General features: G+C 47.8%; 2 protein-coding genes across 2 annotated transcripts in view; both read left to right on the top strand.

Annotated features, from left to right (window-relative positions):
* Window positions 1-721: 721 nt before the first annotated feature.
* On the top strand, window positions 722-3,693 carry PPCS (phosphopantothenoylcysteine synthetase). The gene is made up of 3 exons (XM_062191085.1): window positions 722-1,236; window positions 1,379-1,482; window positions 2,874-3,693. Exons 1-3 carry the CDS (start codon window positions 729-731, stop codon window positions 3,195-3,197), a joined length of 936 nt encoding a protein of 311 aa, XP_062047069.1. The 5' UTR covers window positions 722-728; the 3' UTR covers window positions 3,198-3,693.
* A 3,901-nt stretch (window positions 3,694-7,594) lies between these two features.
* CCDC30 (coiled-coil domain containing 30) overlaps window positions 7,595-12,097 on the top strand; it is a 38,155-nt gene continuing 33,652 nt past the window's right edge. The window contains exon 1 of the mRNA XM_062190063.1: window positions 7,595-7,929. The gene's annotated coding sequence lies outside the window, so the exon portion shown is untranslated. The remainder of the gene's footprint in view (window positions 7,930-12,097) is intronic.

A 12,097-nucleotide genomic window follows, 5' to 3' on the forward strand; every position in this document is an offset into this window, starting at 1 on the left:
CAGGCCGGCGAAGGGACCGAGGGAGGCAGTCGAGGCGCCGGGGCCACGTCCCAGGGCCTACCAGTAGTAGGTGACCGCGCAGGCCGCGCACACCCGCTCCGCCGGGGCCTCGCACACCTCGCAGCACAGCCGGCGCCCCTTGGGCACCGCCAGCGGGTAGATCACGTTCATGTTGCGGGCGGCGGCGTCGGTCTCCGGGACGGTTGCCCGGCGAGGCTGCGCTGGACCCTGCGCGTCACGTGACGAAGGCCGGGCAGCCCGGTTCTCCCGTTTCAAGGGCAAAGGGAAGGGGTGTGGCTCTCCCGACCTCTGATGTCTATTTTTGAAGTGTTAAAAAAAAAAAAAAAAAAAAAAACTAAAAGGACGTAACCCACAAATTCAAAGACTAAGCAGCCAGGGAGTGTAACTCCAATCGAATCCAAGTTCGGGAAGGTCTGTACGGTGGCCGGTCAAGGTCAAACATGGTCGGTACTAACAGGCGGGAATGTGACCTTTCCGTTTGCTCTCCCAGCCGAGAACACGCCTCAGCCGCAGTGTCACTGGGCTCCATGACAAGGCAACCACATGCCTCCAGACTTGGCGAGGCGGAGACCAGCGTCAAACAGCGCAGAGACCCTCAGCCGGGGCCCGCCCGCTCACACTGCGGTTGCGCGTGGGCCGGGCTTGAAGAGCGGGGCGTGGCGCCGGCGGCCCCGGGCGTGCGCAGGCGCAGAGGCGTTCTGGGACTGATGGCGGAAAGGGACTTGGTTGCTGAGTTTCCTCGGCCCGCGGGTGCTGCGCGCTGGGCCGAGGTTATGGCCCGCTTTGCGGCCAGACTGGGCGCGCAGGGCCGCCGGGTGGTGTTGGTCACGTCAGGCGGCACCAAGGTCCCGTTGGAAGCGCGGCCAGTCCGCTTTTTGGACAACTTCAGCAGCGGGCGGCGCGGTGCAACCTCGGCCGAGGCCTTCCTGGCTGCGGGCTACGGGGTCCTGTTCCTGTACCGCGCCCGCTCCGCCTTCCCCTTCGCCCACCGCTTCCCGCCCCAGACCTGGCTGGCGGCCCTGAGGCCTTCCGGCCCGGCGCATTCGGGCTTGCTGAGCCTGGAAGCCGAGGAGAACGCGCTGCCCGGCTTCGCCGCGGCTCTGCGGAGCTACCAGGAGGCAGCGGCTGCCGGCACCTTTCTGGCGGTGGAGTTCACCACCTTGGCAGACTACCTGCACCTGCTTCAGGCGGCGGCGCAGGCGCTCAACCCGCTCGGTGCGTGCCCTCGGAGTCAGACCTTTCTCCCCAGCCACGTTTCCCCTTACCTCCCAGGGGTTTCATGGCCGGAGAACCCGAGTCGACAGGAGCGGATCCCACACCTTCCCCGGCTCCTTACAGCTTCTGCTTGTTTTTGCAGGCTCGTCCGCGATGTTTTACCTGGCTGCGGCCGTGTCCGATTTCTATGTTCCTGTCTCTGAAATGCCTGAACACAAGATCCAGTCATCTGCGGGCGCACTGCAGGTGATGGGCGCTTCTCTTCCAGAGCTCTCTGATCCCCCATAACCAATCCTGGGTTAATTTCTTCCTGATCTGGAGATGGCCTTGCGCATTCTCTATACGCTAGGCAGTGGGGATACCGAGATGAACAGAGACACCTCAAAGACCTCACAGTGTAGTGAGAGAGCTGGACACAGACATAATTACAGTACAGAGTGATAATGCAGGCAGGCCATGGGGGAGTGAACCCTGGTGTAGTCTGGAGAAGACCTGAACTGGGTTTTAAGGGGTGAGCAGAGGGTTTACCAGACCCAGTGCGGAAGTCATCCCAAGTAGGGTTATGCGGTGGACAGCAGAAGGGGAGAGGGCAGGCCAAAGAGATGGCTTGCTTCCTAGTGGCCTTTGTGTTACTCCTTAAGGAGCCTGGCCTTTACCTGTGGAGCGGAGGGGCTCATTCATAAGGAGGAGAGTGAGATGCAGTTTTTGAGAACATTCTGGCATCTGTACAAAAAGTGAGTTAGGAAGACTGTAGGACGGTTTAAGGGGAAGGCAGCCGTGTGTTTCAGATGTTGAGATAATCTGGTGTCTTGGAACCCAGGGGAATTAATCGTTTTTAACATTGAGTGATACAAATAGGATTTAAATAGGAGAAAATTGACCGGTGGAGCACTTGCCAGCTTTGTAGTATATGGTTCACATGGTCATTTCTTCCATGTTTATCTGATGATAAAACAGCAAAAGGAAAGGTACTCAGCTCTTGTGTTTCTTACACTCATGAAGGAGACAGTAGGTCAAATACATACTACATCTTGTGGTCATAAATGCTAAGGAGAAAAATAAAGTGGGATATATAATTCTTATCAGTTGCTGACACCTTTTTTTAGGGCAAGCCTTGAGGATTAGTTATTTCACACTTTTTCAACTCTGTGATCTTATTTATTCCTTATTTCTTAGTTTTATCTTGAAGGTAGAAAGCAGCATTTCCCTCAGGTAGGATTGGGAATCAGGCGGTAGGAGTTTTAGTCCGGGGACAATGAAGAAAATCAGTTGTTTCCTCAGTGCTAAGTGTTAAATTCTACCAGTGCAAGAAATGTTTTAGGCTGGGCGATTTAAAAACCCAACTTTGTTGGTTTTCTGCCAAAGTAACATTTGCACAAACAGATTATTTGTTTCTTTGAGGGTTTTGTTTTAAAAAATAAAGGGGAATGTTTAGCAATGTAGATTGTTGTTCTTTAGAGTTCTATTAATGGTAAAGAGAGTGGCACAGCTGGACTTTGAAAAGTTTCAAAGGCTTTGAAAAGTTTGGCCATGGGAAACCTCACTTAAATTTCTGTAAAAATCTGAGTCCTGGATTCCTTAGTGTCCTGGTAGGTAGTGACCAGTTTGCTTATTAAGCTTTTCTTTTTTCGATACAGATAACAATGAAGATGGTGCCAAAAATGCTTTCTCCTTTGGTTAAAGATTGGGCCCCCAAAGCATTTATTATTTCCTTTAAGTTGGAGACTGACCCCTCCATCGTAATTAATCGTGCTCGGAACGCTTTGGAAGTTTACCGGCATCAAGTGGTGGTGGCTAATATCCTTGAGTCACTACAGTCCTTTGTGGTTATTGTAACCAAAGACTCGGAAACCAAATTGTTCCTATCAGAGGAAGAAGTAGAAAAAGGCATAGCGATAGAAGAGAAGATAGTGGATAACCTTCAGGCTCGACACACAGCTTTTTTAAATGACAAAAACTGACATGAAAAGCCCTTAGAGGATCAAAAATTGTTCAGTGGACCAGGGCTCTTGCAGATGGTGAGAACCAGAATCAGCCCTCTGTTTTCACAAGGGCAGGGGAAATGAAAGGAAAGGGAAAGCAGTGGTGTGCAGGCAAATATGATTTGGCGTTTGTCTTTTAATGATGGAACCACCTGACACACTCAGTTGAATATTGTCTTGACTTTGAAATCGAACACTAGACCTATTTCTCACCTTTTATAAAAGGAGCATATGGGAATTATATATTCCTCAGAATATACATGGGGGCCGCAATGGCAGCCTTCTCCGTACTATAAAAAGGGGATTATGGTGCATGAATGGTCATGCTTTCTTTGAAGATCAAGCATTTGTTGAGTGCCTATTATGCCAGGCCCTATGTTAAGCTATGGTGATTAAAAAGATGAGCAAACATGTCTTGTTTGAGAAATGGATGTATAAAAAATTATGTGCAATAAAGTCTGTGCCCAAAAGCCTGCTGAATGGACTGGATGTTGTTTTTTGGAAATGTATCAGAAGTGGGAATAGGGGAGACCTTGAAGGTAGACCCTGCAGAATGGCGAGTTTCCCTCGACATTCACTTTTTACTCCATATTTGATTCATAGTTTACCTTTCAAATCTTTTGAAGACTGCTCTTCAGGTCAATGTAATGGGACCTTCCACCTGGGACCAGGCTGAGGTGGAAGTCAACTCCACCTCCTCCTGTTTGGAGTCAAGTTAGCCATCTTTGCCACCTATTAGCTTTGTAAACAGGTGTGTAACTTAGTTTCTTCATCTATACAATGGAAATGAGGGGGGTGAACTTTTGAGACAATGGTTAAGGTGCCTTTTGGGACATCTGCATCCCAAATCAGACTGACTGAATTCAAGTCCCAGCTCCATTTCTGATCCAGGTTCCTGCTATTGTGCACCCCAGAGACAGTAGGTGATGGCTTAAGTACTTGGGTCCCTGCCACCCGCATCAGGACCTGGCTTCAGCCTCACCCAGCCCTCACTGTTTCAGGCATTTGGGGAATGAATCAGTGGGTAGAAGATCTCTTTCTGCCTTTCAAATAAATGAATAGTTTTTTGTGTTTTTTTTTTTCAAATGCGGATAATAAATCTCTGGAAAGTAATGCCACTTGTGAGGATTGAATGAAGCAGCGAAGATAAAGCATTAGCCTGGTGCCTGGCACTTTGTAATCAGTGAATGGTTACAATTACTGTTCTCACTTAGCAAGGCAGTGTTATCCCAGCGTCCCTGAGAAACTGAGAAACTTTGAAACTCCTCTCGCTGTCCTGGGTTTTGAGTTGGGAATGCACAAGAAGTATAGTGTATGAAAGTCCCCTTGGGGACCGGCACTGTGGCTCACTTGGCTAATCCTCCGCCTGCGGCGCCAGCACCCTGGGTTCTAGTCCCGGTTGGGGCACCGGATTCTGTCCTGGTTGCTCCTCTTCCAGGCCAGCTCTCTGCTATGGCCTGGGAAGGCAGTGGAGGATGGCCCAAGTGCTTGGGCCCTGCACCCGCATGGGAGACCAGGAGGAAGCTCCTGGCTCCTGGCTTCGGATTGGCACAGCACCAGCTGTGGAAGCCATTTGGGGAGTGAACCAACGGAAGGAAGACCTTTCTGTCTCTGTCTATAACTCTGCCTGTCAAATAAAAAAAAAAAAGTCCCCTAAGTGAGTGCACTTTGAAAAAACTGTTAATAACTTGGTAGAAGCAAGGACTGTCCTTCACTTAAATATTTTATTTAAAATGCAGTTCATACAGTTTCACAGAGTTGGGAAGTATAGGCCAATTTGACAAGTTACAATAAATTTTAGTTGAGAAGATTTGATCAAAAGTGGCAAGATACACTACATTAAATCAGAAAGTGTGACTTTGAACAGAGGGGAAATAAAGCTGTAGCACTCAAAACTTCTGGAAGCAGCAGTCCCACTGAACAAAGATTTTAAGTGAACTTTGGGTTTAGTTGGAGAGACCTCGGGAGCAACAGGCTCTGTCAGCGGCGGGTGCAGTATTGACAGGGCAGGAAGTAAATGGTTTCCTCTGCAACGTCCATAGCTTCATGTGAATGATGACACTGTCATTGAATGGGAATGGGGATGAGGGATTACAACTGGAAGTGCTCTTTGTTTTTGCAATTATTACCTCTCTTTCATTTCATGCCCTGTTTTGTTAATACAGCTGGCACTATGCTACATGAAGTTGAAGTGTTTTCCATTCAGTTTAGGTTCTGTTCAGAACGCTAACACTGTTTACAAAGTACAAATTCCAGGAGTGTTTGTATTTTTTTTTTTTTTTTTTTACTTGACAGCGAGAGAGAGACAGAGAGAAAAGTCTTCCTTCCATTCGTTCACCCCCCAAATGGCCAGTATGGCCGGAGCTACACCAATCCGAATCCAGGAGCCAGGTGCTTCCTCCAGGTCTCCCATGTGGGTGCAGGGCCCAAGGACTTGGGCCATCCTCCACTGCCTTCCCGGGCCACAGCAGAGAGCTGGACTGGAAGAGGAGCAACCAGGACTAGAACCTGGTGCCCATTTGTGATGCCGGTGCCACAGGCGGAGGATTAACCAAATGAGCCACAGCGCTGGCCCCTGTATGTTTTAACAATGTGTAAAGCAATGGCACATAAGCCAGTGAGGGCAGATAAGAAGGAACCTGATCTGGATTGGAGGATCAAGGACTGTTTCCCTGAGGAGATGATGTTTACACTGATAAATAGTTTAAGTGGGTGGAGAGGTGGTGGTGAGCATTTTGGGTCAGAGAAAAGACACTTGGAAGAGCTGTAGTACAAACAGAAAATAAGGGGTAAGATCCATCCAGGTCATGCGTGTGGAAACAGCAAAGGTTTGGCAACTATCCTCTTGGGGAACTAGACTGAGGCCAAGAAATATTAGTGTTTGGGATACCTGCAAAGCAAGGGCTTCGGAGTTTTGGTAACTAACTGGCACCTTGCAATATAGAGCATCATTCAAAGATAATGTAAATTGAGCCTAGGTTAAATTTTTTGTCGTTCAGAATTTTTTATTTTGTATTACATAGATGGGACCTAAAAGTCAGTGATCGGGATCTCCAAAGATATTCAGCCTTAGGGACAATTTTGCTCATGTCTCGTTTCTTCATTTTTACACTGAGTCCAAAGGTGTTATTTAACCTCAGTGATTAGTGGCCTAAAAACCAGTTGCCCTGACCTAGTGAGTCTGCCTTCTTTATTTTTGACAGGCAGAGTGGATAGTGAGAGAGAGAGAGAAAGGCCTTACTTTTGCAGTTGGTTCACCCTCCAATGGCCACCGCGGTAGGCACGCTGCGGCTGGCGCACCGCGCTGGAGCCAGGTGCTTCTCCTGGTCTCCCATGGGGTGCAGGGCCCAAGGACCTGGGCCATCCTCCACTGCACTCCATGGCCACAGCAGAGAGCTGGCCTGGAAGAGGGGCAACCGGGACAGAATCCGGTGCCCCAACTGGGACTAGAACCTGGTGTGCCGGCACCACAAGGCGGAGGATTAGCCTAGTGAGCCATGGCGCCGGCCGAAGTCTGCCTTCTTTAAGAAGGAATAACTTGGGGCCCGGCGCTGTGGTGTAGCACGTAAAGCCCCGACCTGCAATGCGGGCATCCCATATGGGCACCGGTTTGAGTCCCGGCTGCTCCACTTCCAATACAGCTCTCTGCTATAGCCTGGGAAACCAATGGAGGATGGCCCAAGTTCTTGGGCCCCTGCACCCGCGTGGGAGACCTGGAAGAAGTTCCTGGCTCGTGGCTCCTGGCTTCGGATTGGCGCAGCTCTGGTCACTGGGGCCATCTGACTTTCAAATAAACAAATTTTTTTTAAAAAAGGAGTAACTTACAGAAAAATAAATTGAAGGTTAGTGGGTAGACCAGCCCTCTGGATAAGGCCTTATAAACTACCGGGGCACTTGGAAAAGTTAGTGAAGAAAAAATGGAATTGAAAACTTGTTTATTTTGGTGCAAAGACATTTTTAAATACACACAGTTTTGTTTTAAAACTGTTTTTCATGCATGGAATTAAAAAAAAAAAAAAAAAAAACTTGCACCGAAAGAAACATCTTCTCGCTCCACGACCTTTGTGAAGTGCCTTTGTGTTGAGAACTGGAACACCCTAGGAGGAAGAGGTATCCCCTCAGCCACCAACGCGCGCCCTACGGTTACTATGGCTACCGCCCTCGGAGACCAACGGAAAGAGCAGTGTGGGACCTGCGCGGAGGGCTCCGCCCCCACGGCCTGAAAGCCAATGATGTGCATCGTAGCAGCGGTCTCCACAGGAAGAGCAGTCCCCGGCGCCTATGGCGTGCGTCGTATCTATGGTTCCCGCCGGAAGTACGCCTTAGCGTCTCCGCAGCGAGCGCGGTTGCTAGGACGCTCGGGCTGCAGAGGCGCCTGCAGCTCGCGGCTGAGGTGCCGAGCGCTGAGGGACCCACGGGTCTGGTCGCCTTCTCCAGCGGAGAAGTCCAGGCGTGGTTCCTGAGGTTCCCGCCTCAGCCCCGAGGAGAAAAGGACCGCGCCTCGCCTGTTTCTTTCCCAGGACGTAGCTGCTTCTCTCCCGAGTATGGCCCGAAACTGCCGGAGGACAGCCCCTCCTGGCCCGGCCCCCCTGGCCCCGGGCTGGACTGACTCGGCCTGAAGGAGGATTCGCGCGTCCCCCCGGGCCCCCGCTGGCCCAGGCGTTTAGGGCCAGGCCGCCGCTCCTCCCAGGGCGGGCTTGGAGCACCCTCGGTGAGTTAGGGGAAGAGGCGCGGCCCTGGGTGCAGGCCCCTGCGGGGGCCGCGGCGGCACAGCTCCCGCCCGCCTGTGGGTGCACCCTCTTCCCGCTGTTTGGCCGGCGTTCGTCCCGATGGAGCTTCGGAGGCCATCCAGTCAGCCGCCTTCTGCCACCTCACCACTTCGCCCAGTTTGCTCCTCGCAGTCGTTTTCACCCTTCTGTGTGTGTGCCGCGCGGTGTTACATGTCCATTCGCCTCCACCACCTCCGTCATCCGTGGGCCACCCCCTGCTCTCCCGCTGCAGTGCTCCGTGTCGCTAATAGGGAATTTTTCTGGGTCTCTGCACTGTGGCCGGCGTTTTGTCGTGGGCAGCCTAGGGACTAGCGTGCAGAGGTGCATGGTGGCAAATGCGAACATGGAATTACCACAGAGTGGAAGAAAGAAATCAAAACGGTAGTCTGGGCCCCATTCCGGGACTTACATAAAGGAAAGGAAGCATGTTCCTTGTTTAATTAGGTGATTATTATGTCAGGCAAAATTTTAGTGATGTGTCTTACCTGTGAAAAGGCCATTCAAAGTGATCATGTAACAGAGGATTTCAACTTGAAGCCTCTATGAACCCAGCAGCTGGGATGGGATAGAATTTTCTGGAGAGGAGATGATTGAAACAGTGCTTGTGCCTCCTCTTCATCTCACTTTCTGAATCAGAAAACATTGTGATGTGAACTAGGAAACAAAAACAGTAAGGATTGAATGGAAATATTTTTGGCAGAGGAGTGAGCTTAATAGACTTAAAAAGACTACAATGCTGTGGCTTAAATATAAAATTAGATGGATTTAGATACAGTGCAATTTTAGTTTGGAAAGCTTGGTTTGTCTTAGCAGTATGCCTTCCTTGTTAAGTCTTAATATTTTTTGTCAGTATTTAGGTTTCAATATAAACCTTTGACAATATACAAAATATGCATTTTGGAAAATATTTATTTATTTGAAAGGCAGCGTAAGAGAGAGGTCTTCTATCTGCTGGTTCACTCCCCAACTGCCCAGAACGCTTGGGGTTAGGCCAGGCTGCAGCCAGGAGCCAAGAACTCCATCCCAGTCTCGGATATGAGTGGCAGGAACCCAAGTACTTGTGCCATCATGCACTGCCTTCCAGGTGCGTTAGCAGAAAGCTGGATCTGAAGTGTGAAGTAGCTGGGACTCAAATCAGTCTCTTTAGTATGGAATGCAGGTGTCCCAGGCATCCGCTTAACCCACTGCACCACAGCACCTAACCCAAAGTGCACACTTTCAACAGGTGTTTTTGGGGTTATAATGATTTGAATATTTTGATTTCTTGGGCCAATTAAAGCAACAATTTTTAATATCTCATGTTTAAAGCCAGGTTTTAGACACTGAGAAATTCAGCTTTCTCTTTTATAATATATTGGAAAAGAAAAACAAGTTATGCAACATTTTCAATTTTTTACATTAAGTGGGAACTGAATAAATTTCCACTTTTGAAAAGAAGAGGCTGTTAGATGCTACATGGCAAGAGGCCTTCCTTTTCTCTTCCAGTATGTGCTGAGCAAAACATTGGCAAGGTTAACATAAATTAAAAGATTTTTTTTCCCCTCTCACAGTAACACAGTTCTAAACCTGGGAGGTGAATTGCCCCCACGAGACATTTGGCAGTATATGGAAATATTTTTAATTGTCACAACTAGGAATGTGCTACTGGCATCTAGTGGGTAGAGGCTAGGGATGCTGGTAGACATCTTACTAAGCACAGAACAATTCCACAGCAAAGAATTATGTAGCTCAAAATGTCAGCAGTGCCAAGATTGAGACACTCTGTCCTCATGTATCATTGGTTCATTCTGTTCTCTGTCAGTTCTTCACATGTGTACATTTGTACTGTTGTATGACTTTTTCACTCAATGTTGTATTTTGAACATTTTCCACATTGCTGCATTATTTTCAACTTTTTAAAAAGGTGCATTTCTCATTTGGGAATTGAAAAGGAAGAAACTATATAATACATATTGAATTTTAGATATCTAAGTTTGAAATTATAAAGAAGGAAGAAAGTAAGGTTAAGGTGAAAAGTCACTTGACTCGGTATTTCTGTTTTGGTGTCATGCTGTTTCCTTTTGCCCCCTACTGACACTCAGAGATGATTGTATCTAAATCTCATCCTTTGCTCAGAGCCAGAAGATGTGCAGTAGCCTGAGGTATGGTCCTGGCCCCTGTACTGTGCTCAGACCTGCTAGGAGGAAGAAACAGCAACAACAGATAGAAGTAACTGCATGCATTCTCTTTGTTCTCTTTCCACTTATGAGTCTTTGTCTCTGCAGCGATTTACTTTGACAGCCTTAGCGCCTCATTCTTTGCATCTGGAAGTTTTTGGAAGCCTAAAAACACTGCAGCATGTATTTCTTTAAGATACTTAATGATCATTTATTCAGTAACTACTTTGGAAAGAATAATATTCTTTTAAAAATATTTTCTTACTTTTACTTAAAAGGCAGAGAAACAGAGATCTTCCATCTACTGGTTCACTCCTTAAATGTCTGCAACAGCTGGAGCTCTTCACTCCCCAAATGCCTGCAACAGCTGGAGCTGAGCCAGGCTGAAACCAGGAGCCAGGATCTCAAGTATTTCACAGGGACTCAAGTGCCTGAGCCATCACTTTGTGCCTCCTAGGCTGTGCATTAGCAGGAAGCTGAAATCAGAAACAGAGATGAGACTTAAACCTAGGCACTCTGAAATAGAATGTGGGTGTCTCAACTGCTAACATCAAGAATAGTATGCTTGTATATCTTGTATGGTACAGTTTAGATGTCAACATTTATAATCCAAAGAACAGATTTATATTACTTCCAGAGCTGCTTTATTAGAATTTTCAAACTACTCAACCATCAGATCTCAGTAAGTCCACTGGAAAAAAATGTTCTGGGATATCAAAGCAGCATTCCACAGAGAGGCACCTGTGTGTCTGAAGTCAAGCGTATGTATGGGGAGCAATGGGTATCCCGTCACAGAGAGCTAATGTCAAGGAGTGGCAGAAGATAAAGTTACAGAGATAGGCACCAGGTTGTGGAGCATCTCTGGTGCCAAGCTACAGGCTTTAAACTCTGTCTGGAAGCACGGAGATGTGAAGCAGCAAGTGATTTCCATGCAGAGACCAGTCTGGGAGCTTTACAGAGCACAGATTGGATGGGGGCCAGTCTGGCAGGAGGAACATCAGTTAAAGATGCTATTACACTAAACTGAGCAAATAGTGAGGAGAGCCTAGGCTAAGGCAGCAACCATAGCTCTGAAGAGGAGCAGTTAGAAAATGATGAAAGTAAATTAAAAACAAAAAATGATAAAAGAAGTAGAACCTGCAAGTATTGATTGGTTGTGTATGAGAGTAGAGTGAATAAGGAAGAACCAAAGATGACTCCCAGGTTTCTGGCTTGGGAAATGACATTGGTAGGGATTTTAACCATGGAATGCAGAAAGAGCAGGGAAAGATGAGTGGATTGTTTGAGCTGACGTGCATTGGTCTTAAATAGTAGATTTTTTTATATTGCCCCTTCTAGCTTATATACTCTTCTCTAGAATTTGCATCTGTCTGCCAAATCTTGCTTGAAGCATAGCTTCAGTGGCCACATCTGTACTCCTGCTTCTGACCTATTCTATCCACAACTGACTGAATGAGAAATATACAACAAACTTTGGAAAGAGGACCAAGCCTTACTGAGTGAGCAAATGATCATTTAGTATCTTAAAGAAGCACATCCTGTTTCTTTTTCAGTGTTTTATTTTAAAGATTTATTAATTTATTTGAAAGGCAGAGTTACAGAGAGAGACAAAGATGTTCCATCCATTGTTTCACTCCCCAAATGGCCAGAGCTAGGCTGATTCAAAGCCAGGAACCAGGAGCTTCTTTGAGTCTCCTATAGGGGTTCAGGGACTCAAGCACTTGGGCCATCCTCTGCTTCTTTCCCAGGCGCATTAGGGAGCTTGATCAGAAGTGGAGCAGCCAGGACCCAAACTGGTGCCCATATGGAATGCTGGCACCACAGGCAGCAGCTTTACCCACTACACCACAGAGCCAGCCCTTTTCAAAAAGTCTGAAACTAAGATGAACAAAGAAACAGCTTAGGAGGTGAATGGTTGTTTTCAGCCTTGCTGAAGAGGTACAGAAAGTCTGTC

Source organism: Lepus europaeus, chromosome 5, assembly GCF_033115175.1.
Source record: "Lepus europaeus isolate LE1 chromosome 5, mLepTim1.pri, whole genome shotgun sequence".
NCBI lineage: Eukaryota > Metazoa > Chordata > Mammalia > Lagomorpha > Leporidae > Lepus > Lepus europaeus.

Coding starts and splice junctions, on each gene's coding strand:
- PPCS (XM_062191085.1), top strand. CDS start 729: ATGGCGGAAAGGGACTTGGTTGCTGAGTTTCCTCGGCCCGCGGGTGCT. Junction 1,237..1,378: donor GCAGGCGCTCAACCCGCTCG/GTGCGTGCCCTC, acceptor TTGTTTTTGCAG/GCTCGTCCGCGATGTTTTAC. Junction 1,483..2,873: donor CATCTGCGGGCGCACTGCAG/GTGATGGGCGCT, acceptor TTTTCGATACAG/ATAACAATGAAGATGGTGCC.